Source organism: Leptosomus discolor, chromosome 18 (assembly GCF_034619465.1).
Source record: "Leptosomus discolor isolate bLepDis1 chromosome 18, bLepDis1.hap2, whole genome shotgun sequence".
Classification (NCBI taxonomy): domain Eukaryota; kingdom Metazoa; phylum Chordata; class Aves; order Leptosomiformes; family Leptosomidae; genus Leptosomus; species Leptosomus discolor.
In genome coordinates this window covers 9,412,866-9,438,291 of record NC_141408.1, presented here as the reverse complement: position 1 = coordinate 9,438,291, position 25,426 = coordinate 9,412,866, and the positions used below count along the sequence as shown (strand labels likewise).

Genomic DNA, 25,426 nt, shown 5'->3' with positions numbered 1-25,426 from the left:
AGACATTGTCAGAATAATGGGTGGCCACCCTGGCACACAGATGATTGTTTTGCACTGTACTGCCAAAGGACTCAGCCTGATTGTGCCACCTTCTCTCTTTTCCACCTTTTTTCTACAGGATTTTGGCTACTTCCTCAGTAGACAAGGGGCTGGGCAGGCTGAGGAAGTGCACTGTTTTGCAGGAGGAGATCCAGTGCCAGGAGATACCTCTGCGAGGTACAGTCCTGCTTCCCCTTCCCAACACTTGCTTTGCCGTGGGCATGAGGGGGTGCAGAGGCTGGGTGTTTCAGAGAGAGCTGAGCACACTGCTAGATCCTGTAGATCAGCACTTTGTAGTGAGAAATACAAACCCATGGTCCCAATGGATGTGTCTGGAGGCTGCAAGACCACAGCTTATGCCTCCACCTAAACTCTGCTGAAATACAGGCAAAGTTTTTTGTTTCAAACATATTCATTACTGATACAGTTACTGATAACATTAATTTTGAGTCCTCCTCCTAGGAGAGCAGGTATAGCTCACCTCAGTAGTTGTAGCCTTTCTCTGTATTTATTCTGTTTGCCTAAGCCTGATGAGTACCGTATCCATTTCAATTCTGTTCTCCTTCTTCTTCATTCATTCAATCATTCCTCCAATTTCAGGAAAGATTAAAGGCTCCAAAAACATCCAGGATGGTGGCATAGCTATTGACAGGAGTTCAGATTGGATCCTGGTAAGGGACTGAATATATCCATGGCTGAGAACGACTGTATTTTTCCAAAATGCTGTGTATTTTTGCTGGGAAATGCAAATGAGCAGACATAACAGAAGGATGGAGGCTAAAAGCTCTTGGCTGGATACTGGCTGGCTGGATACTGGCTGGCTGGAAAGCCAGCTGGTGCATTGCCAGCCAGGAGGGAAAACTGCAAAGGGCCCTTCTTATCAGCTGAGGACTGCAGTGGGCCTTGTACTTCACTGTGGCCACCCCCACTCACAAGAAAAGGGAGGATTGGCAGACGAGGCTTAGGAGAGACACCAATTTGGAGGCTAACACCTCAGTCTGGTGAGCCCCCCAGCCCCACTCTTTGCCTCAGCTCAGGGCTGAAGTCCTGGGTAACCTGATGTGGCACGGGTCACATCGGGGAAGGTGCTTTTTGACTCTCACTAGGCTTTCAGTGCTGTGCAGGAGATGCTGAATGTTTGTCAGGTGGCATCTTCAGTCATCCTCAGCCTATGGCTTTGCTCATCGCTCATTAGCCTTTCCCGCCGCCCCCACAGGCTTGCCTGCAGAAGAAGCACCGCCGAGCCTTCACCACTACCGAGGATATGAATGGAGTCTGTACTCTGCTCACCACCGACTTGCGCAGCACTGCCTTCCTCAACCTCACCAAGATGGGTATAGGAGCAAAGCCAGTGCTGTGCCTTTGTAGAGGGACAGAAATAACAGCTCGAGGCTCTGCTCTAACAGTAGGGGCCTTCTGAGTTCCAAACCAGCGAGGTCTGTTGTCTACTGGGAGAGACGTAGAGCTGAATTTTAACATGTGTTACAGTGACTTCAGCAGGGTTACAAGGTTCAGCCTTGAAGGTTAGCTCACAGCAGCAGGGATTTTCTGTTGTGGTGTCCCATCCATCCAAAAGATCCAGCTCTTAAGGCAGAATTTAGAAAAGCATCAGCATTCTTAGTGGATGGATGTGACAAACACCCACTGGGATTTTTAAAAGTGCCTGGGCACTTAAGGCTGTTTCTTCCAACTTAGCTGGGCTATGGAGCATTTAATCAAGGGAGCAGAGAGCTAGTCTGATTGTCTAGCCTTGCTCTGCTTCTTGCTGTCACTGCAAAGAAGGTGACAAGTTTAAATTAGACACCTAGATGGTCTCTTTCCATCTTCAGTTGTCTAACTGCTATTAACAGTCTGATCCTCAGGTCTTCTGCAATTTGGGAACCTGGATGGAAACAGATCCTGAGTTTGAGGTGTGTTAGTTAGAAGAGTATTTGCAAAAGGTAGAGTGTAATTTTTTTCTTGCTTTTTAAATTGTTTAGTTGAGACCAAATTAAACAGCATTCAAAGTAAAACCAGCAGAGACGAGATAACTGACACCAGCACAGACAACACCAGCAATGCTTGTGGTGAGCTCTTTGGTAGCGCAGGAAACAACCACATGTGCAAAGGTAAGTACTGGACAGGAACAAGCATTACTTCCTTCTGTATTAGCTGAATCTGAAACAGCTTGTATTCATCTGGTGGGAGAGAACTGAGGAAATGGTTGAGGTTTTGAAGGTTACTTGTAATGGTAAATTTTAAACATTGTTTGTTACAGTCATCATTAACTGAGATTTTTTAAAAATAAAACCTGTCGCTACAGCATAGACAGCATCATCAACTAGAACTGCTTTTGGAATGGCTGCATGGTGTGGTAGTCAGATTGTTGGTTGTTTAATAATATGTCAATGTTCCTGAACCCTTGCTAAATGTTAGGCTGTTTAGGTGTCCCTTCAAATGTCCTTTTATGTCTAACTGCATTGACAGAACTGGGAACAGAGATTGCTGTCGTTCTGGGTGGATCAGAGAACACCAAGCGAGATGACTTCCAAAATGCCAAGACCTCTATCCTCAATATGATGAAGTCAATGTGGCAGAAATGCTCAAAGGTGTGTGGACCTCCTCAGAGTCTCATAATCTGATAGGCAGGAGGGATCAGAGCTCTAATGAAGAATGGAAAGTCTCCTGGTTCACATAATTATTGCTTTTTAAACTTCACAGTGATGCTGGTAGTAATTCTATATATTCTAGTGCAAGAGTTAAATGTTAGTGAGCCCAGGAGAAGGAGTAGCTGAAGAGGGAAGTGGAAGAGCTAGGAGTGGGTTTTCATACCAGAAGTATGCTTAGATATTTTACCAGGCAAAACTCTCAGGGCACCTTGAAGCAGTACACACAAAAATAAGGAATGGGGCTTACAAGCTGTTACTTTAAATGATTTAAATAACGGGGACAAAGCAAGACTGAGCATTGTGGTCACAAAAGGTCTAGCCAGATAGAGAAATACAGGAACTTCAGACAGAGAAATCATTGTGTTGAGCCAAAGAAAACTAAGTCAGTTCCTGGAGCTGATCTAAAAGGGATGACCAGAATACAAATGTGTGATGGAGACAGAGGGATAAAGACCATTGATATACATATTACTTGCAATATATGCTTTCTGTGTTTGTGCAGTAAAGTTTGGGACTGAACTTGGCACTCTGAGGGACTTTGGGATCTAACCAGCTCTGGCTTTGCCATCTGCTTTCTCCAGATCAGGTTTGCTGTGGTGCAGTATGGAGCACAGATCCAAACTGAATTGAGCCTGCAGGAAAGCTGCAACAGGCTGACTGCTTTCTTCAAAGTCCGAAACATCAAGCAGCAGAGCTCACGGACTGACATCGCAGCCACACTGCAGCATGTGTTGTGAGTTCATGTGTCTCAAGAAGCCCCAGGAACATTCAAGTGATTCCTTGTGTTTCATGTGCATTGATTCAGCCTCCCGCACCTCCTCTCTACTCTTCTTTATCTCATGCTCTCAAAGCCCTCACTTTTCCAATGCTTCTCTTAGTGACGGGCTCTGCCAGCTGAGGGCTGTGAACAAGTCTGTCTGGGGCACCATCAGGTCTGCAAGGAGAAATTGCCAAAAGGCAAAGTGTGAAATCCTTTCTGGCTGACACAGGGGCTTCAGAATGAAAGTTCAGTCACTTGGATCTTGCTTTAAGCATGTGTTCATTTGTAGACCCAAGGCATTTCCCATCTTTTTCACTGATATGCTGCATCTCTGGGAGTCTTGCTTTTCCTCTTGACTCCATTATCTTCTCAGTAGCATGACTCTTAATACTGAGCCGCACTGTAGAAATGCCCTAATGCTACTTGTGAAAGTGCCTGTGAAATCAGAGCAACCAGTTGTGGACAGCCAATGTCCCTGGAAAGCACAAATCCTCCTGCACGTTTGTCTTGCACATCTGTACTTGTGTAGGCTGAGAGCTCAATGAACACCGGCAGCCTGCCATGACACACATTTCTAGCTCTGCAGGCATGGTTTGTCCCATGAAATACCTCTAGGCTTCTGTTTCCACAGGGATAAAGTCTTTGAAAGCCATGACTCCAGACAGACTGATGACAAGATAATCATTATCATGGCATCTGGGCAGGTGTTTCTGGAAAAACATAGACTGAGAAATGTGATGAACTCCCTGGAAATGGCTATGGTCAAACTCTATGCGCCCGGGGTGAGTGGGAAGCACCATCAAAGCCACACTTTTTTGCATCAAAGCACATATATAGGGCAGTGACGTTTTTCAGTGGGTGGAAGAAAAGCAGTCATGCGTTAGTCTTGCAGGATGTCCAATCTGGGGTGCCCTGGCTCCTTTGATTCCCTCAGGCCTCCAGCATCGTGATGCCAGAGAGCTTATTTCAAAGGAGGTTAAGGAATATATCCCGGAAACAAAGATGCTTAAGTTGTATCTGCCTTGTGGCCCTAGAGCTTTTTTTTTTCCTCCTTCTTTGCAAATAAGGCCTTTCTGTGGAATCTAGGATCAGGGTTACTTTACCGGAGTTTTCAGTTTTGAGAAAACTCCCTCCTTTTTCAAAGCTTTCAAGGTTTTAATGGCAATTTCGGAATTTGTTGGGCTCTTGGTGTGTGTATGAAATACGTTCAGTCTCCCTGTCTGGTGGCTTTTCTCCCTAGATTGGAGAGTTCATAAGCAATCAGTGGATCCCAGAAGAGCTGCAGAAAGTTAGAGGTGGCTGGTTCATGCTATCCACATATGAAGATTTTGACAGCTTCCTTTTGGAGTTGGAGAGAGAGACTCTGAGTGATTCAGGTAGAAGAAGTCCCACTCCTGACACATCTTCTCTGTAACTTATAGAGTGGATCTGTGATGGTGTGTAGTTTCATTGCTCAAGGAATGTAAATACATCTCCAGACCTTACCTGTTCTCAGACCTAGTCACTTGCCCAGCACCAGCAAAACAAATTGAAGTGATTTCTGTTACACTAGTGACATTCCTCCTCAGCCGGCCAACTGGGAGGACAAGAGATCGTATTCCCTATCTGTGACCTGCAGCCCTAACATCAGTCTGGAAATAAGTGCTTTACAACACACACATTCACTGCATGTTCAGGGTTTCTGTTATCATACTTACACTTCTGGGTGTGCCCAGAGCAGTTTATTTCTGTTGAACTGTAGCTGTAGTTTTAAGATGCAGTCCTGATCCCTACAGCCTTCAAAACTCACAAGTATTTCCATAACACCTGTAGCCTTGTGTCTGAAAGCAATATGACTGCAGGGACGAGGAAGAGTTCAGCTGCCACGCAGCAAGGTGCAGGAACGCTGCTGGGCAGTAATGCAAAGTTTTAGTTCACCTTTTGCTTTCTCTCCCACTGCCCTGTCATCTTTGCTCAAACTTGTTTCCTGTTTCAGCTGAAAATGTTCCAATTGAAGCACCAGAGCACAGAAAAACTAATGACCATGGTGACAGCAAGCTCCCTTCCTGGATAGAGGAGGACAAAGAGGAGGAGGAGGAAAATGGCTTGCGTATGTGGTGAAGTATCTTTTAACAGAATCATTCCATGGACCGTCATGGACTGACAAAGTCTAGGGAGTTGCTGTAGCGTGAGCTGCCAGACCTGAGCTGTAGCTTGTGCTGAAATGACAGCTGAGCAGTCTTGGTGCAGTTCAGTTGCTTGTTCGAGTGAGATTACTTGTGCATTGATTGATAACAGTGGATAAAGAACTTGGTCCTGACCAAGACTGCTGATTGCCTTCTCCTCATTCCTTTACTCTCCATACCCTGGGCAGCTTCTGGAACAGAAATTGCTTTTATTCTGGATGGATCAGGGAGCATTGAGCCAGAAGATTTTGAAAGAGCAAAAGCATTCATCCACAAGATGATGAAAACACTGTACGAGAAGTGCTTTGAGGTACTCTCTTTAGCAGGCTAAAGAATGTGCTGTGCTTTCTTTAAGCTACCTCTTCACCAGAATTTGGGACTCTGCAGGTTTGTTTCCATTAGGATGGAAAAGCATTTCCACAACTTGCATGTATTCTTGACATCATTTTGCTTCCACCTCAGCAGTCCCAAGAACACTGTAGATATAAAAAGTCTGATTTGTATGCTCCGAAATCCCTAGCGCTGCTACGCTGCCACGCTGCCATGCTTGGAGCCCATTGAGCACCATCTCTGCTTTCTTGTGATAGTCAGGACTTCCTTTTGGTTTCCCATCTCTATTGCTATGTTGTACGTGCAATCACAGGCACTCCAATCAGACTGCCTCTTCAGCCACGCACCTTACCAGCCTCTGCAGGAAGGTACCCTACTGCTTCCTCCGCTGAGGCTGAGAAGTGTGATCCACACACCGACTTTAGGAAAGTCTCTACCTCTCAAATGCTCCAGGCATCAGTATGTTTTAACTTGTTATTTGCATAGTGGAAGGAAGAAACATTATGTGTTGTGCAAATACAAAATGAAGAAATGGTCCCATTGTCCAGACTGTCTTTGATAATCAGATCGTCATGGAATTGGAGTACTCCAGGGAAAGACAATGTACGGCAGGGAGCAACGAAGGAACAATTCAGTAATATCACAGATAATCCCCTCTGCAATCTGCACATAGGGAAAACACAGCAGGAAAATGCAAGGACTTAAAAACAAATCAGTGTTTCCCAAAACCATTTTTCTCACCGTACTGACAGTGCTTTCATTCTCCTCCACTATAATATACTTACAACAATCTCTAGGTGTATTTAAAAGCCACTTTCTCCTGAAAAAAATCTTCCTTTCTGCATAGTCTGGCTAATGTTTCTGTTGGGATTTCTGGGCTAGTTGTTGCAAAGAACCCCCTTTCCCTGAATCAGCAGTTGTCACAAGCAGGTGCTTATCTGCTGCTTCCTTCCAGTGCGATTTTGCAGTGGTACAGTATGGGTTTGAAATAAGAACTGAGTTCGACCTGCGAGAAAACTGGGACCCTCCTGCCACCCTCCAGAAAGTACTTGATATTGTGCAGGTGTGCAATGTGACAAAAACAGCATCTGCCATGCAGCATGTCCTGTAAGTAACAAAGAAAAGAGCACAAGAAATTAAGGGGATGAATTTCTGGGGCATTTCATGAGTAAGGGAGAGGGACTTCTATGGACTTTCAGGTCCTGAAAGCAATTGTTTATCTGGCAATGATTGAATGGCAGGCAGCAGTTCCTGTGCCATGTTTTCGAGGGTGATAAAAGCCAGCTGTCGGTGCATAATTCTTGGTGTAGGAGCGCTCAGGAGGCAATAGAGAGGGAGACAGCACCTGGTATTTTTAAGATGTGTGAATATGAAAGAAATTGTCATGCCTCCTTGCTGTAACTGTTAGTTGCAAGTGTATAATTCAAGACGACTTCCCTCCATCCCAGGGAGAGGAGCTTCAATTCAAAACTCTTCCCCTTATCCCAAGGAGGGAAGCTTCAACTTTTATCCCAAGTTCTTTGTTTTGATGTTTTACCAGGGATTCTATCTTCACTGAAAGTCATGGGTCCCGCAAGGATGCAGCCAAGGTCATGATTGTGCTTACAGATGGGGAAATACTCCTGGATGAAATGAACTTGACAACAGTGATAAATTCACCCAAAATGGCAGGAATCGAACGCTATGCCATCGGGGTAAGTTGGGAATGTACCTGGATCGTATCTTACTTCCATTTCTTGGTAGCACTGGTGGCAGAGAAAAGCAGAAACTGATCCATGCGTGGTTCCAGTAAGTAGGGGAAGAGGCATGTATAAAATAAAGTAAAAGATAATTCTATGGTATGAACTGAAACTATAATGTACGTAGTGTCAGTTATGTGCCCATGATTGTTCCCTCCTACCCCTACCACATTCAGCGCCCTGTATGTGCTCACTCTGTGGCTTTGCAGAACAGTTGTGCTTTTAGTAGATCAGACTATCTCATTCTTCCGTGTACAAAGTTTAAAAAATCTTTCTAGAATGACTGAATCTAACGAAGTACTTAACCTTAGTCAAGCCTAGCTCCACAAAGTGTGATTTATGTTTCCTTATCTGGGTTATTCTGGAAAATGTCAAAGTGATAAATAAAAAGCAAAAGGTTTTCTGACCTACCCACCCAAGGACAAAATAGCAGAACTAAAGGGCCGTTATTCATTGCTTGTTTTTGATCACAGTCCTCCTGAATTTAAAGCTACCTTCTAAGATGAAGTGTACACTTAAAAATTTTAAGTTTTTCAGAACAAAACTTCTGTGCTTGTTTGTCAACAAGGCTTTGTCCTGAAGGCTGAAGTTTGGTTTCAGACATGCTATATGTCTCCTCAAATAATCTTTCTGCTATCTCTTTTCATTCTTTCAGGGCAGGAAAATGTTCAATTTTATGATATCTTGTAACTTGTTGATTTCCAAAATTAATTGTTGGGTACAACAAAGTTATGTACACCAAATACAGCACCAGCCAGTTACATGAAAAGGTTTTGTAAAAGGTTTGGCTCCAGGAGACACTGAGACTGTTCAATTCGTTGGCTTCCAAAGCAATTGCTATTTCTGGATTTCCACATAGTGGCTGAAGCTGAGGTTTTTACCACAAACTGTTGAATGAAGTAGGTGAGGGTAAAGAGACTCTAAAGGCTGCTTCCTTTGATTGATTTGCATCTCTTCTGCAGGTGGGAGATGCCTTCAAAAAACCAAAGGCACTAAATGAACTGCGGCTAATTGCATCTGGTCCAGGTGACACTAATGTATTTCAGGTGACCAATTATTCAGCATTAGATGGGCTGCTTTCAACCCTGCAGCGGAGTATTATTGGTATAGAAGGTAACGAGCAACCTTTCTACTTCATTAGGACCTTTGAGAGACAAGGAGAAAGCACCTTACCCTGTTTCTATTCCATCCCCAGGTATGCAGGGTGATGCTCTGGAATATGAGCTTGCCCAAGCTGGTTTCAGTGTGCAGATCTTGGATAAGGTAAGAGTTCTGCATGTAACCCTGCTAAACGGTGGTATGCCGTGCTGCTGCTTCGATACTTGTAAGGAGGCAGGAGGTCTCCCACAAGAAATGATGGTGAAACAAAAGTGTGAGACCTATGTGGTCAAATCTCCTTTGCGAGCCACTGCTTTGAATGTGTGAGATAAGCAAAAATATCATTTTTATATAGCCAGTGAATATTATTTTAGGATGGGATTTATCTCATGTGACCCCTGTTCTTGTCATTGGATCCTTTTTATTCCGCTGGGCAAAAGAGCTATCTCCAGTTGACAGCTTTGATTTTGCTGGCCTTCACATCTCCAGTGCACAAGTCAGGGGCTCCATCATGTTGCAAATAAAATCGTTCTGCTCTTTTGGAATCCTCTGGCTTAAAATCTTGATCCACCCAGGACAAGAATGATCTCTCTCCTTGTTGGGAGGGGGAAATTATGGATGCTGAGGAGGCTAATGAACACTCAGCAGCCTTGGATGCAAGGACAACCGTGACCCAGTTTTGCAAAAAAATTCATGTTGCGAGCCGGGAGATATGCAGCTGCTTCTCTGTGTCTTTCTGCAGTATCTGGCAGGAGCTGGAAGAACTGCCCAAGCTCCAGGGTCCAGGAAAGAGTGCAGGAGTTGTAAGCCAGAAAGCACTGCTCCTTACTAAACTGCTTTGCAGAGTGCTAGAGGCAATTGCCCCACGTTCATCTCTTCTAATTCGCAGTATGTTACTTCTGCAGCAGGTCTTAATGTTTGGTGCGGTGGGAGCCTTTGACTGGTCTGGTGGAATTCTACTGTATGATCTGGCAACCAAGACTGCTGTTTTCCTGAATGAATCTAAAGAAGAAGGAAAAAAAGCAAAATACAGTTACCTTGGTAATCGGCTTAGATGTCTCTGAGATCAAAGGACATCCTGACCGTGGTTTTGCTTAGTTCGTTTAGTGCAGTGTGATGACACTGACAGCATTTACCTGCAGCATCTTACGGGATTTTGAATGTTTTCTCTAGCAGGGAGAGAGATTCTGATGAAAACACTCTCTGTCTCCTTATTTGGGGGAAGATACGACTTGTTTTCTCCTATGAGTTATGGTGCCTTGTGGTATTATTCTGTTAACACATGCCATTTGGTTGCACTGTATATTTGCAATGAAGGGCATTTTTGAGAGCTGATGAGGAGAAATATTTAACTTGTTGTGAGTGTCTGGAGAAGAAATAGCTTGTGAATCAATACTCTGCTTGGCTTGGTGACAAATTAAGCCTTGCTTATTCACCTCAGTGCTTTGTAGCCTTATGAGCCGTGTATTTCCTGACTGTAGCCTCGGCCGTAAAGTCTCACCAGGTAATAAGAGATGCTGTGGACTGTGTCAGGATAATCCTTCTCACATTACCTCCCTGTTACAGAAGCCCCATAACAGATCTCTTTTTGCTTTCTATACAGAGTATAGTGTTTCCTTAACTTCTGTGAAGGGTGATAAACCTTCCAGCTTGCAGACAAAATAATCAAAAAGCAAAAAGGGTGTGTGTTGGATAATCACTCGGGAACTGTGACAAATGCGAAGAAAAGTCATTCAAGTGTATTTTTTCAGACCTGTAATTTATTCAGTTACCCTACAAGTGGCTGAGAGAGGAAAGCCTCAGCTTTGCTGGCTTTTCTCTCAGAAAAGTTACCTGCTATTTCCTAATCAATATTTTTATGGGATGCTCTGTAATCAAAACCATGGGCCACAACAACTAGACATGGTGCCAGCTCTTGGATCTCATTGAGTATGTAGGTCTATGGCTCAGACCAAACTCTGTGGGCTTTTTCCTTCAGGCATACTGATAATCTATGCTGGTTTTGCTTCTTATGTGAATGCACCAGGGTACAGCGTGGCAGTGGTACACACGGAATACGGACCCTTGTACGTGGCTGGAGCTCCACGGCGCAGTATGAAAGGGAAGGTGTTGGTGTTTCAGGACGGCCGCTTAAAACAGACCCTGCAAGGAGAGCAGGTACTGTGCTTCAGTCACCCGAGGGCAGTCAGGTCAGTGGGGGTCAGGTGGGCTGCACACACCTTATCTGCTCAAACAGCGGCTGCTTCTCCTCCAGACACACTTACACCCTTACACAACCATGCAATTTAGCCAGATGTGAATTACGCAGTCTTTGTTCGCTCCATACTGCTTTGGGAACATCAGAAGCAATCATGAAATGTGGAAAAAGACTGGGAAAAAATTAGCTAAATGGGGTGTACTATATTTATGTTCTGTTCTCATGGTTCATGGGGAAAGGTTGTCAACTGTGGTATTCTTTTTCCTCTGTCAAACTGTTGAATAATGATTTTGTTACTGCTAAACTGGTTACAGGATCTGTCCCTGAGGATAGCTGTAATAAAATAAATAATAGGAAATGATCCACATATAAGTAGATATGTGATGTTTTGTTCTAAAAATTGCCTTACTGCTGCAAAGGACACTAATTCTACAAAGCTATATATAGAGAATTCCAGTGAAAGAGCTGGCTGTCTTTTTCTGGAGCACAGGTTGGATCTTATTTTGGATCTGAGCTCTGCCCACTTGATGTGAACCATGATGGTGTGACAGATCTTCTCCTTGTTGGAGCTCCATTTTATCACATTCGAGGGGAAGAAGGAAGGGTTTACGTCTATCGCCTGGAGACAGAGGTAAAAACACTGGTAGCGTAAACACTCCATGTTGGGGATTTTCCAACCATGCCTAAGTAGTGACAAATAAAACATTCCTCCTTTGTGCTCTCACTGAATGTGCTCTCCCTGTATGGTAGAGGACTGCGGGCTGAAGCCAGCAGTCCTGTCGTTGTCGTTAGGATATAAAAGAGAAATAATTAAAGAAATAAAACCATTCCGTACCTAAGGCATACTCCCACCAGACTGTGATAAAATCATGTCTTTTGCCTGTACACAGGCAGTTTGTTGGTGCTCTGCCAAGCAGAGTTCTTGGCGATGCTCACAATAAACGTGTGCATGGGAGCTGCTAAAACTTTGCTTCCCAGGACTTGTACAAAACAAAAAATTTTGTGGGCCTAGCTACAGGATCCATTACACAATATACCAGATGTAAGTTAATTGTGTCATTTTGAATGAGAAGTGAACTTTAACAGCTGACCAGGAGAAAACCCTTTTTGGTGCACTGCTAAAATTTGCTCAGGGCACGTCCAGGAGGGTTGGAAGCAGAAAACAGGAGTCCGGGCATCTGTTAGAATTCAAATAACGTGCACCCTCTTGTGGCTTATTTCTGTAGTAGGGTAGAGAAGATGGGATGGTTTCTATTGTGAAACAAGCTGGGGATCAACTCAGTCTGCTATTGATTTAGGACAAGACAGTGCTTTAGCGTGTCCGCTTGCATAGGGCTGTCCAGAGCCCGCGAGAACTGGCGTGCTCTGGATGCAGAAAGATCAAGATGCCTTTGTACCGAGAGTCAGCTGGTATCTCGAACTTCTTATTAGATTGTTTAGGGCTTTATTGTTCACCTTCAAGCAATGTAAGTGTGCAGTAAGATTTAATTATTTTACCTGTTGGTTTTTTTTTTTTTTAATGTAAAAGCTTCTCATGCTGCATTTGCTATAAATGGATTTCCTTCTTGGATGTTTTTCAGACTGGTTCATTCACCTTGAAAGGACACTTAAATGTACAGGTGACCTCTCCTTTTGCAAGGTTTGGGTTTACTGTGGCCAGCATTGGAGACATCAATGGGGATGGATACGAGGATATTGCAGTTGGAGCCCCTCTTGAAGATCAGCTTTCAAACAGTTCCTCCTTTGGCAGCATTTACATCTTTAATGGTGATAAAGACAAGATCAGGAGCTCTTTCTCTCAAGTACGTGTCTTGTTGGGAATTGGCTCCAGTACACCTTGAGGGGGAAAAGCTTATGTTTTTGTAGCAAGAGGCTGGCAGGAAGGACTTCCACCTTTCACTTGCATTGATAGGTGAGAAATTTGCAGATGTCAGATGGTTTATACAGCTCCACGGGTTTCTGCAGCAGAGCTGCTCCTTAACTGTAATTATTCACCTGACTGCTTCACCAAAGGAGCTGGGCTCAGGTACTGCCTGTAGAACAGCACAGCCTTTGGGAAGCCTGCCTGTCCATTGCAGGAAGTTCAGAGTCACTTTTTTGCATCTCGGGTGTTACAAAATCACCCTCACAGCAGCCTTGTGAAAAGTGTATTTGCCCAAGGACAGGAGAGAGATTCTGACTTACATTTGTTGATGTTCCCCCCCGCTTTTAGAGAGTAAAAGCCTCTGAAATTTCTTCAGGACTCCAGTATTTTGGACAATCTATTGATGGTGGCTTTGATTTCACTAATGATGGTCTCCAAGATATTACAGTAGGATCGTTGGAGAACGTGATTGTGCTCCGGTAGGTAATAAGTGCTATTTTTTAGTGTGCTGGGGAAATGCTTCAAAGACAAATATAGAATATGTGTTCCAAGCACTCTGTAATGATTCTATTTTTAATTCAGCATCAGAGGGACATAAAAAAGCTTTCCCAGTGCTAGAAACTATATAAAATGTAAAGCCTTTAGTTCAAGTTCCAAAGGCTTTTGCCTTTGTATGTCTGAAGCTTTGAACAAGTATGAGACAGATAGTGAACACAAACTGATTAACACAGATCTAGGTCTAAGAAGACCTTGGTATCTGCAATTCGGCACTGATAACGTAGGTCACTTAGACAACAAAATAATGTCTTTAGATACCACACCTCATGTTCAGTCAGACATCTGGTAGCTGAGTGACCCATGCTGTTCACAAAGGCTAAGAGATGGCAGACAGATTTGATTATTTTCTTGCATTTTGTATTAGAAAACAAATTGCAGATAGGGAATTTGAACTGCTAGATAATGTGTTTATCTAATGGAAACATAAACACCATGTTTTATTCTGAAACTCTAGCCATATTGGTATATTTTGGCCATCTGTTCCTTCAGACTCTTGGGATTTTGTGTGTTCTGAACATTCCCAGCAGAAACTGGAACTTCTGTAAATAGGCCAGCCTGGTCCAGGTGAAATACCATGGAAATACTGAGCAGTTCTTATTCTTGCTGCCAGGCTTTCTTAAAACATTTTTCCTGTAACGTTTGAGTTCAAAAGTTTATACTTGATTCTGTTCCTTATCTGTTTTCACTGATTAGCTCGAGGCCAGTTGTCCACTTTCTCACCAGCATGAGATTCAACCCTGAGAGAATCCTAGTTTTCCAAAATCACAGCATTGTTACAGCAAAACTATGTTTCGATACAATCTCATCTTTACCCGTGTCTCAACAAGGTAATAAATGGGAATTGTGATCAGATTGCAATCTACAGTGTCCTCAGAAAGGCACTAAGGACACTTTCTTGTACATCTAACGAAAGATTTTTAAAATCTTGCAGGGTTTTCACAGTTATACATTCTCTACACAGTGGACTTAGATGTGACAATGACAAGGAGGAGAGTGCAGTTTGAAGATCAGAACACCACAGCAAGTGGAAAGCTGTTGGTCAGCAAGCACATGTGCGCCGAGCTGTGGCTTGACACACTGGTAGGTGATGTTGGTCAGGGTAGGATTTTAGCAACAGAATCTGTGTGATGATGAGTCTTTCCTCAAATGCAAAACCACTACAATGGGGTGGGGTTTTCTCAGTGTTACACTGGCGGAGCACGTTTTACAGCTGAGGCAGGAGATGTCATGTGCCATTTTGGTTTGTATCACCATAAATCACACTCTCATCCTTTTGTGTGTATGCAAAGTATTTCTAATCCTAGAATTGCAGGAGAGGCATGAAACTCTCCTGCAGGATTAAAGTGAACATACGGAAACTTTTTTTCACAATGCGTAACTGAATCACCAAACACGTTATCCAGGGAATGTCATGGGAGCCAGATGTATCAAATAATCAAAAAAAAACCATTTAACCACCTTATGGTCCACTGATGGCTATTAAACACAGTGGCCCAAAGAAAAGGCTTGAGCCAGAAGGTCCCTAAAATATGCTGGATGATAGAAGCTGGAACAGAGATGACACATGTGAAAGCTTTTGCATTTTAATGCCCAGATATTTCCTCAACTTTTTATTCATCCTTTGTTCTAGCCATGTGACTTTGACTGTTTCTCCAGTGTTTTTCTGAGAGTTAAACACGAGCTCTATAAGAAAAATGATAACATGGAGTCTGCTGTTCCTGTGCTGGATAGATACCAGCCGTCAGAAATGCATTTTCAGGTAACAAAACAAAATGCTAGCAAAGAGTTTTCTCTCTTTCCAGGATGCAAAACTTTTACTATTAAAGATAAAAAGATGTGGTTTTCTTAGCCTTTGCATGTCGTCTTCTCCCTCTGTTCCCTTTCTAGTTATCAGTACTGTATTGTAGGTAGACTTTAGGCCCAGGTTTTCCCCAAACAGATACTCGTATCTTGTTAAGAGAATCTCACCTCTAAGGTCCAACACCAGATCTGCTAAAAAATTGCTTTACTTTCGTCAACAACATTTCTCCTGTGCCTCTGTATAAAATGAGATTAGGTGCTACCTGTGAAGAAGGCAGACAGTTTGTGTTTTGCGGAGTACTTCTCAGATTTTGAGCTCTCCACTGGAACTTATATTAAGACTTATTTAAGTAAGTGGTGTATTTGTTAGTAAAAACGATACAGTTTTCTAATGAAGTACTTTTAAAAATAATTAAAATTATGTATATATCTTCTAGTTTATTTTAGTTGTTTCAAACTGGTATTTGGGAGGCTGCAAACTTCTAATAAACTTAAAGGTTAAGTTTGATATCCTGTCTCCTCTCTTGCAGTTTAATAGCAGGATTCCTACAAGCTAATGAGCTCTTTTGCATAGTTAGGCTGAAATCCAAATCACAGCTTCTGAAAAAAACACATAAAGCTCAGTAGAGAGGCAGCTTTTTACTACTTAATAGGAGTCTTTACCACAAATAATTAGCTGTCCATAAAGCATAGGACAGAAGTTAGGACGTTTAGCACTGAGCAATAATGAACACTAATTACTATAGTCGCAGTGCTCTTAGGGATTATGATGTTCATGGCACATCTATTTCCCAAGAATAATTCATGAGATTCTTGAGTGCTGGTCAGCATGGCTTAGTACTTATGTACCCAACATCTAATTATTAATTATCATTGAACTTCTCCAGAAACATCAGCCACAGACAGTAGATTTTTATTGGTGAATAAAACTATTGCTAAAGGAAATAACCTCATATCCTCAAAATAGTATGCCTATAAGCCGGCACAGCACATGAACATATTTATTCAAGAAAAACATATGATCTCTGGAAAAGGAATCAATTTTATTGCCCTAAGGCAACTCAGGGGTAAACAACTGGCATTTCTTTAACAAGACCTTGTCCCCAGTGAAGACTCTTCATGTCATTGTTAACAGAACTTCTCCTGGGAGTTGAATTACAAAACACCATCAATTTTGGACTGACTTGTCACTAGAAGGTCTTGTTTCCAGCTTCTCCTTAAGGTCCTGGGAATTTTGCTTTTCAGAGAATGTATGTGTAAAGGTATTCTGAAATTAGAAAAATTAGGACTGTTAAAGTCTGACTCGATCTGTGTTTGCTTTCAGTTACCTTACAAGGAGGACTGCAACAAGACCATCTGTACTGCTCATTTAACTTTGACAACTCAGATTGAGTGAGTCACAGTAGTTGTATTGTCCAGGTTTTGCATTTAGCAGTCACATAAAATGTCATCTTTGTGCATAAGACATTGTCTTCAAATTCACAGACAAGATTTGCTGTCCCTTTGTTTACATTACTTTCCATCCATTCATCCTTTCTGTCGCGTCGCAGTCATGTCGGGCTGTAACTGTATGCCTCCATGGGCATTGCTGGGCTGTTCTACGAAATCTGAGAGGAAAGACCAAGGTTTAAACAACTATAGTCATCCTAAAATCACAATTCTGGCATTTAATTGTGAACATGTGGTTTTGGTTTAGACTGATGCACAGCCCAGCACTATAGCAGAGTGGCTCAGTTTACATAGCCTTACACAAAACGGTAGGCATCACTTCACTGTAAAAATTTACCCTGGAGATTCACTGAAAAGCTAATCAAGTGGAGTAATGTTTGAAGTCTATCTTGATGTAAAACAGAAATGATAAAATGCTATGTAAAGTTTGGAGATGACTGCCTTCAATATTAAGAAAGAAGCATTTTCCTACACACCCTGAAGAATATTGAATTATTAATTGGGCTATTGCATTATCCTGTGTGTGAAAGCATTTGGAGGGAGTAATTACCAGAACCAGAATGTTTCAGGCCTCTTACTAAATAACGACCTTTAGAAATTACATGTCACCCATCTCATTTTTCTATCTGCTTCTAGAAAGGAATTAGTGGTGGGCCACACTAAAGAAGTGACCATGAGTGCTTCACTAACGAACAGCGGAGATGACTCGTACATGACAACTATGGTCTTGAACTATCCTAAAAACCTGCTTTTTAAGAAGGTGACTGTTGAGGTAAGATTTTAGAACGACTCTTCAGCTAGCAGTGGGCTGCTGAAAGAAAACCCAGCGCAGACTCATACTAATTTACTACCTAAATAAATCTTGAATTAAGGTCCAAGGAAGGGAAGGAGCATTTCAGTTAATAGGACTAGAGCGTTAATACTGGATTTATCTGATTTTAAGACTCCCAAGCTTTTATTGGGCTATTTGTTCCTATTTTGTTTCACGGGAGCAGATGCAGACTGAGTCGAATTTCCCAGTCTGTTTTTATTCAATATTAAAGAGCCTTCCTATTCTGTTGGCAGTCATCCTCTCCTGCTATTCACTGTGGCCAACCAATACCATTGACTTCTGCAGTCTTATCCTGTAACTGCAGAATTGGGCATCCAGTATTCAAGAAGACAACTGTAAGTAGAGATCATTATTTTCACTTTTCCTCTACCTCTAAATGATACTTTGAGTAGCTGCTCTTGCATCCTCTCTCTGTACAATTAGGCCAGAGTCGCTGTTCTTTCCAGTTTAGCTTATGGCTCGTGTGCATTTTCTCAAGGCAAGAGATAATTTTCATATTCCTGCGCTTAATGTCTAATTTCTCCAGAAGGGAATGACGACCAGAAAATACATTAGCCATCATGTTTTAACAGTACCCTGGTGAGTTAAAGAGTACTTACAGGGTAATCGATATTTTGTTATGTCTTTTTCTTCCCTCAAAATAGGCAAAATTTTCAGTGATTTGGCAGTTAGATGAAACCTTATTCCAAAATAAGGCTGCAATCACCGTTAATATCAGCAAGTGAGTATGGCTGTTTTCACCACAAAACACACTGTGAACTAGAAAGGAAATACCACAATTCCTACTTGGTGTCCATACCATTGGTCAGTCACTGGTTACACAAAACTCTTCTTTTCAACCTCCTAAAGCAGTTGGATCCGCGTGAAAAACCTTTCCTTCCCTTATGATAATTTTAGCTTTGCTCACACTTCATTATTTCAGTAAAAGATGGAGCACCCTTTAAGGTCCTAATTTAAGTGTAGTACATATTTAAAAGCTTGTGTTTTCTGAAATGTCAAACTGGGCTCTGGCATCCTCCCTCCTTAGCAGAGAGAACAGATGATTAAAATATAATCAGCTGAGTTCCAAGTAAAGCTTTCACTTCAAATGACTATGATGAAAACACATGTTCAGGGCATTTTCCTTGATTAGGGGCTTTCTGATGGGGGGAATTTACCATTCAGGTTCCTTTCTTGTCACCTTCCTCCAAATAAAATTTAAGAGGACTGACTAGTACAGAGCATTTTTAAACAGTGAGTGTTTTTACAAAGGAAATGAGAACTCAGCTCTGGCAGCTACACTTCCTTGCAAGCACAGTTTAAGACAAAGGTTTCTATATGAATTTAATGTCCAGTTTTGTGAGGGGTAGAAGCTTTACATTTTGCTTAATGAAAACAATAATACACATTCACAGGTTAGTGTTGGTTTGTGGAGAAGCATTTCAAAGCAATGGCAGCTTTCAAAATCTTGTTGTAATAAAGGGCTACTCCAGCCCCACTATACCATGTCACCAAGGGGGCTGGCACCTCTTCTTTCATTAGTTTCTGCCGCTCTGTTTCCATCCCCCTTGTACAGCCAATATTAGTTCTCAAACCATAGCAATAAAGGCCCAAGGCAGGCAGATAATAATGTTGTTTCATCCATCCCTTTTTTTTTTTTTTAAAAAAGCATAAATGAAAATAGCACCATTCTGACTGAAGAACACGTCCTTGATGTCAGATATGCGTTCACTGCCGTCCTTACCAAGTACGTTTTAAGAATATTCAATTATATTGCATTACTTTAGTCAATTAGAGGAAAAAAGATTGAGAGGATGCCTGGTAAGATTCCAATACAATTTCCATCTCAATAATTTCAAGCACTGCAGATTGTCAAGTCCTTTTCTGTGATACTAGGCAGCAAAAGTAAAGAGTCCAGAAGACGGAACACTAAAACCGTGTCATGGGCAGGGGGGTACCTAGGGCCTCTCAACTGCTTGGCTTGTTAAATGTAGACTTCAAGATAGGGTCCGAGATGCACTTGCATGAGACTGCATAGACAGCACTCCAGTTATAACAAATCTGATGCTGCTACCTCTTAATTAATGCATCTGGATGTACTAATTTTTAGTAATAATCTAATTAACTTTTCACTTTGATTTATTGTTCTCTTTAGGCCAGTTTCTTTAATGTACGTGAATGTTAGCGAAGGACTTCTTGAAAACAAAGAGTTCAGATTTAATGTAAGTATAGCTTCAAATTTAGGTCATCTGATCCATCTGCAATCAGGACTAAAGAACATTTACTAACTTGTGCGTTTTCTTCTGTAGATAAATGGAGAAAACCGCTTTAATGCTACCATCAAGGTACAGATTTGGGTTCCTATCAGTATACATGGTCACAACATAATAACGGTCAAAAATGCATCAGGAACACAGGTACTTTTTCATATTTTTTTCCTCAATCAAATACTTCTTCATTGGTCCTTAACAGAGTGGAAAAGAAACCAAGCATGTTATTGCAGATTGGAGTGTCTTTAAAACCTACACTACAGAAACTTTACATTTTTACATTTTGTAGCATTATTCCAGGTACAAATTTTGCCAAACTGAACAAAAGTTCCGTTTTAAACTAAGTCAAAAGGCAGGTTTTCCCCTCTGTCCCCAACTGTGCTAACAATATTTACCTTTATCCTCGCTGTCCAGAATTGTATTTTTCTTTTTTCTTCAAAAAAAGAATTTGTAAGGAAGACAATATAGTAAGGAAAGAATTTTTAATAACCTAAAACTAAAAAAGTAAAAAAATTTCTGTGGAATTTAAAACATTAATTGAATCTGAGGAAATATTTTTCTCTCCTTCTGAAATGTCAAGTCTGTTCTCTCCCCACCTTCACACCTCAAAAAAAGTACATATGGCAACATTTTAAAACAGAAGACTTTTTTTGGGGTTTATAGACAAATTTGATAGCTTTTTATAAACATTGTTAACTGATCGTAACACTTCTTTGTTGTGCCAACATTTAAAGAGATCATACATAAAAAACAGCAAGAGAGAAAGGCAGTGTCAGTGACTTAGTTCTTGGACACATTGCACTCCTGTGCTCACTGGAAGAAGCTGCTGTTTTGTAAAACTTCGTTGGCAGACGCAAAGGTCAGCACTTCTTTGTGGAACTGAACGAGCTGCTGCCTTATTTTCTTCATGGCAGAAGTCAATTGCTTTTTCTTGTACTTCATGTCTTTCAAAAGTTTGTGTGACAAGTAATGCAGCCAGAGGACGTTGCTGTGTGGATGATAGTCAGTCCAGCTGTTGGAGTTCTCTGCTTTCATTTGCCTGTAGATATCGAACTGATAGTCCCCTGTGCCTTGAAACAGCTCTTCATCAGTGGAAAGGTCACAAAACACAGTTAAGCCATCCTTCTCCAGCCGAGACAAGGTATAATCGATGATGTTGACGTGAATCCCTGCTGTGGGGATTGTGTGTGTTGCCCCATTCAACACGTAATTAAGCTCCTTTGCAGCCGTCCTCTTTACCAGCACGTTCCCCCAGTGCAAGTCTCTGTGCTCGAAATGCAGCTCCTGTTCTGCCACAGCCAGGGAAGCAGTGACCTGGTGCAAAATGCTTTTTGCTGATGTCACTGAACTGAACTCCTTCCTCATCTTCTCTAAGTCACTGCCTCCAAATTCAAACTCCAGAACCATGAAGAGCTGCTCATCCCCAAAAAAGCCTGGCCGATCATTTTCTGATCCAGTTACTTTGTGGTATTTGTCCCAGGCTTCCAGGAGATATTTAGGATAGGCCCCTTGAACACAGTGCACGGAGTACAAGCTGATGAACCCAACAGTCCTATTTGCAGACTCTTCAGACAGAAGACTGAGTTCTTTTGAAATTATTATCTCAGGGAGAATCTCTCCAAAGCTCTTTTGAGCTTCACCATTTACTCTTTCAGTCCCCTCAATAGGAATTATTTTTAAGGCCACAGGTCCTCTCTCACTGTCAATCTGGAAGACCTCTCCGAAAACCCCTTCCCCAATTTTTTTGCAATTTTTCATCTTACCTAAAGGAATGCATTCCTCAAAAGTGATAGGCCCCTCCTGGTGGCATTCCCCAAACACCTTTTCTGCATCTGTAAGCATTAGCTCCAGGACAGAACGGGAACTCCTGGGAGCCAGCAGGACCATGGAGGAACCAGACCAAGAGCAGCACTGAGACTTAGCAGCAGACAGGGTTGCTTGGTGCCCTGAAAACTGGGATTTCACAGAAGGGGTACAAAGAATGCTGTTGCAGGAACTCTCTTCTGTGGTAACTTTCTTCTTCTTATGGAAGTACAAAGACGCTCGAACTCTACCCCAGGAATAGTAGCCGTTGAGGTGTGAAGAGTCATTGTCTCTTACATCATCAGAAAACTCCAGAGCACCCTTCTTCATTCTTTTTTGCCTCATCTGTTGTCCCAAAAAGGTGTTACTAGGCTGCTGCTGTCTCTTGTTTTTGTGCCTTTTTGGACGGAGCCTTGTTTGCTTCCCCCACCGGCTGGCACTGAAGCCGCTGATGCAAGCTTTTCTACAGGTACTTCCCTCTCCAGAAACAACTCTGGTACTTTTATGTTTACTCTCTAAGATTCCTTGAGGGTCCAAAGGAGACACTGGCTGCTGGCAGGCGCGTTGAGTCTGTCCCTTTTTGCTGAGTTTCGTGCTTGCCAGCCACCCTGGCACTTCTTGAGGGTCCAAGACCACTGCTGGTGTAAGCTGGTACTTCTTGGTTTTGCCTCTCTGACCGCGCAAGTCTCCTTTTGTCCAATCTCTCCTTAGATCATCCCATTGTTCGTCAGAGGGGCCACTGTCACAGGGTGCAGAGCGCCGGGGCTCCCCGTTAACGGGAGGCAGCTCTGCCTGAGGAGCGGCGGTGCTGTTCTGTAGGGACAAGAGTCCCCGCACCGTCGCCCGCAGAACTCTACCGGACTTTTGCAACACCGGGCCTGTGCTTTTTGGACAGGACCGTCCAGCCCTCTCTTCCCTCGCGCTGTCAGCCCCCGGCGATGGCGGGAGCGGCTCCGTGTCTCCCTGCGGGAACTCCAGCGAGCTCACGGTGCTGCTGGACGCGACCGTCCGCTGCCTGCCCGGCGGGGAGCACAGCTCCAGGCTGCCGTCCAGCCCCGAGCCGCTCTCCACGGTGGTGCTGAGCAGGAGGACGGGGCTCAGCTCGGTCGCCGGGGCCCGGCGGCGCGGAGGCGGCCATTGGGGGGTGCTGCACAGCAGGGGGCGCCGCGCCCGGCAGGGCCGCCCCTTGCGGCGGGCGGCGCCGCGCGGGGGCGGCGAGGGCGAGGGGGAGGAGGGGGCGATGGGCGGCCCCGGCGGACGGTTCTCCTTCTTCGCCGCGCCGCGGCGGGTCCGCAGGCGCCAGGGGCGGGCGGGGAGCTTACCCAGCGACTGCCGGCGGCGCCTGCCGGGAGGGGAGAACTCGGGGTCGTCCGAGGGGGCGGAGAGGGCGCTGGAGCCGGCCGAGGCGGCGCTGGAGCCGGCCGAGGTCGAGCTGAATAACCGCTTACGGTCCTGAGGCGGCGAGATCCACCGGTCGGGCAGCGGCAGCGGGCGGAGGTGCCCGCCTCGCCGCGAGTAGGTGCGGAGCAGGCGCGGCTGGAGCGGCATGGCGGCGGCGGCGGCGGCGGCCCCCCCCGGGCCAGACCCTGCCTGGCGGGGACCCGTGCTGCCCGCCCGCCTCCGGTTCAAACGAGGTATCGCGAGAGTTGGGCGCGGGGTGGAGGGGGAGGGCGCGAGAGGACGGCGCGGTCAGGCTCCGCTCCGCCCCGCCCCGCCCGGGAGGGGGAGGGCCCCGCGGGCTGGCCCCGCCCCGCCGCCGTTTTGGCGCGCGTTGTGCCCGCCGTGCCAGCGCCGCGCTGTCAATGTTCCGTTTCAGGCGGTGACGCAGTGCGAGGTCAGCGATGACGTGGTGCCGGATCTCCGGGAGTATGCCGGCGTCGCGGAGCCGGAGGTGAGCGGCACCGGCCGCCGGGGGCCCAAACCCGCGGGTGCCCGCGGTGGCCGCGGGCTGAGCCGCTGCGTTGCCTTTCAGGGCGCTGGGGCCGTGCAGTACCGGAGCGTGTGCTGCTCCCTCCGCACGGACGGGGACAACGTCACCGTGACGGCAGAACTGTCCTTAGAGCGCGCGCACCAGGTACACGCCGCAGGCCGCGCTCCGCTGCCGTCGTTTGCCGAAATCCCTTTAAGCTCCATTTCGGTGGAGCTCCGGTCCCTGCCAGAGGCCGGGTTTCCCCTGCAGCGCAGCGGGGATGGGGCTGTTCCACCCGTGACGCTGGTTTCTGCCCCTGCGGAGCAGGAGGGGTGCGTTACTCCGGGCGGTGTCTCCCAGGAGGCACTCAGCGCTTCGGAGGGACACTGCGGCGCTCCTCCTGCCTTCGGGAATTGCCCCGTGTGAAATGACTTGACAGGACCACCAGCTTGTGTTACTCCAGGCGATTCCTCATAAATGATCGTTATGTACGAGGTTACCTACACAGTTACAAGGTTAAACGCACAGCTCGGTGGCAGCACTGTACAGGCTGGTTCTTACAGCCTCAATAAGGGTTTGGCGACCCATTTCTTCCTGAGAAGGCTGAAAAACAACTGATACTTTGTTCCATTTATGTCTTTTTCTGCAGTTCTTAAAGAGCAGAACTGTTCTGCTGGTCCCTGGGAAAATCACCTTCAACAGAGAGCTGTATCTGGGCCTGAGAGAAGAGAATCATAATGCTGAGGTATCCGAGCGGCGTGCAGGCAGCTTGGTCCTTCTCTTGGGGCAGGAACCAGTGAGGAATCCAGATGGTTTTGCTGAATCTAGAGAACTGATCAAGTTCCCAGCGTTAAATTCTGCACCTTTTGAAGCAAACAGCTGTTCTACCATTGAATTTACTGAAATCAGTTTTGACTATAGATAAAAGCAGAGGGAGATATCCGAGAAGTTTTTAAGGCTCTGCATTGAGTGAACTCTGTGTGGCTAACACAGAGGCTTCCTGTCCTCTCAGGGATGTCAACATGAATATTCCTTCTCTGTCCCTAGTGAAGACACACTCTTCTTTAACCTGAAATATTATCCCTGGTGACTACTGTAATCGCTGTAAACTTGTCAAGAAGACTCAGTAAATTTAACTCCCTTGACTAGGCTTGCAATGAAAAAAAAAAAAATTCATGTTGTATTGCAAAGTAGCTGCAGAGATAGGTCGATGGTGCATCTAGCGTAGTTTAGCGTAGCCAGCTCAAGCTATGTAGCTTTCTCAGTTAAAAGCTAACCAAGAACAAATAACTGGGCTTCAGTTTGTGCTAAGCTGGCCTTGATTCTGTTCCAGATTACCCTTGTCTTCCTGAAAAACGAAGTGTTTGATCCCTTGCCTGTTGTCATAAGAAGCTGTGCTGGTGGACTTCTCTTGCTGGCGTTCATTGTTCTGCTCCTCTGGAAAGTGGGTATCATTAATGCGTACACAACAAAACAGAAATCTTTTTATTAGGTGTTTTAATGTGTTTTTTTAAGATTTCCCTAAGTATGAAAATGATATTTTCAAATGCAGGCTGCAGGACCTCTGTGGCTTGCTGCTGTAAAACCTCGGCCTTACGTTTTGAGCTATTCTGAGCATTACAGTATGACCTCTCAAGTCCTGTTTTAAAGTGCTTTGCAGAATGTTTGAACGTTCTGAAGTGTCTGTAGATGTTCTGAGGGATTTTGAACAATGTAGGCCTTCAGGCTTACAGCTCTGCCAGAAGTCATACCTGGGTGGCATCCTGCATTCACTTATTCACTTATGGCAACCCTGAGAAGGAAAAACTTGGAATTTCAATTTTAAATTATTTTAAGAAAAAACAAAAATTAATGTATACACAAAGACTTAGTAAGTTCTTTTATTTTTTTTTCCCCAGTGTGGCTTTTTCAAAAGAAACTATAAAGCTATGATGGAGCAAGAAGATACCTCCTGAAGACTAAGCTGGCCAAAGCAGAAAGCTCTGT

General features: G+C 44.2%; 2 protein-coding genes across 2 annotated transcripts in view; one reads left to right on the top strand and one right to left on the bottom strand.

Annotated features, from left to right (window-relative positions):
- ITGAE (integrin subunit alpha E) overlaps window positions 1-25,426 on the top strand; it is a 30,025-nt gene extending 4,599 nt beyond the window's left edge. The window contains exons 3-36 of the mRNA XM_086475419.1: window positions 119-216; window positions 640-710; window positions 1,256-1,373; window positions 2,019-2,147; window positions 2,506-2,627; window positions 3,269-3,420; window positions 4,079-4,229; window positions 4,688-4,823; window positions 5,423-5,536; window positions 5,801-5,922; window positions 6,898-7,049; window positions 7,483-7,636; window positions 8,644-8,794; window positions 8,877-8,944; window positions 9,685-9,820; window positions 10,806-10,936; window positions 11,467-11,607; window positions 12,557-12,778; window positions 13,189-13,319; window positions 14,092-14,225; window positions 14,330-14,478; window positions 15,029-15,157; window positions 16,523-16,590; window positions 17,284-17,419; window positions 17,713-17,814; window positions 18,124-18,200; window positions 19,128-19,205; window positions 19,614-19,680; window positions 19,768-19,875; window positions 22,427-22,957; window positions 23,348-23,605; window positions 24,090-24,185; window positions 24,774-24,884; window positions 25,339-25,426. Of these exons, the coding sequence (XP_086331545.1) occupies window positions 119-216; window positions 640-710; window positions 1,256-1,373; window positions 2,019-2,147; window positions 2,506-2,627; window positions 3,269-3,420; window positions 4,079-4,229; window positions 4,688-4,823; window positions 5,423-5,536; window positions 5,801-5,922; window positions 6,898-7,049; window positions 7,483-7,636; window positions 8,644-8,794; window positions 8,877-8,944; window positions 9,685-9,820; window positions 10,806-10,936; window positions 11,467-11,607; window positions 12,557-12,778; window positions 13,189-13,319; window positions 14,092-14,225; window positions 14,330-14,478; window positions 15,029-15,157; window positions 16,523-16,590; window positions 17,284-17,419; window positions 17,713-17,814; window positions 18,124-18,200; window positions 19,128-19,205; window positions 19,614-19,680; window positions 19,768-19,875; window positions 22,427-22,957; window positions 23,348-23,605; window positions 24,090-24,185; window positions 24,774-24,884; window positions 25,339-25,395 (4,600 nt within the window). The 3' untranslated portion in view covers window positions 25,396-25,426. The remainder of the gene's footprint in view (window positions 1-118; window positions 217-639; window positions 711-1,255; window positions 1,374-2,018; window positions 2,148-2,505; window positions 2,628-3,268; window positions 3,421-4,078; window positions 4,230-4,687; window positions 4,824-5,422; window positions 5,537-5,800; window positions 5,923-6,897; window positions 7,050-7,482; window positions 7,637-8,643; window positions 8,795-8,876; window positions 8,945-9,684; window positions 9,821-10,805; window positions 10,937-11,466; window positions 11,608-12,556; window positions 12,779-13,188; window positions 13,320-14,091; window positions 14,226-14,329; window positions 14,479-15,028; window positions 15,158-16,522; window positions 16,591-17,283; window positions 17,420-17,712; window positions 17,815-18,123; window positions 18,201-19,127; window positions 19,206-19,613; window positions 19,681-19,767; window positions 19,876-22,426; window positions 22,958-23,347; window positions 23,606-24,089; window positions 24,186-24,773; window positions 24,885-25,338) is intronic.
- Window positions 20,539-23,079, bottom strand: HASPIN (histone H3 associated protein kinase). The gene has a single exon (XM_009953628.2). The coding sequence runs from the start codon at window positions 23,077-23,079 to the stop codon at window positions 20,539-20,541; it is 2,541 nt and encodes an 846-aa protein (XP_009951930.2).

Coding starts and splice junctions, on each gene's coding strand:
- HASPIN (XM_009953628.2), bottom strand. CDS start 23,079: ATGCCGCTCCAGCCGCGCCTGCTCCGCACCTACTCGCGGCGAGGCGGG.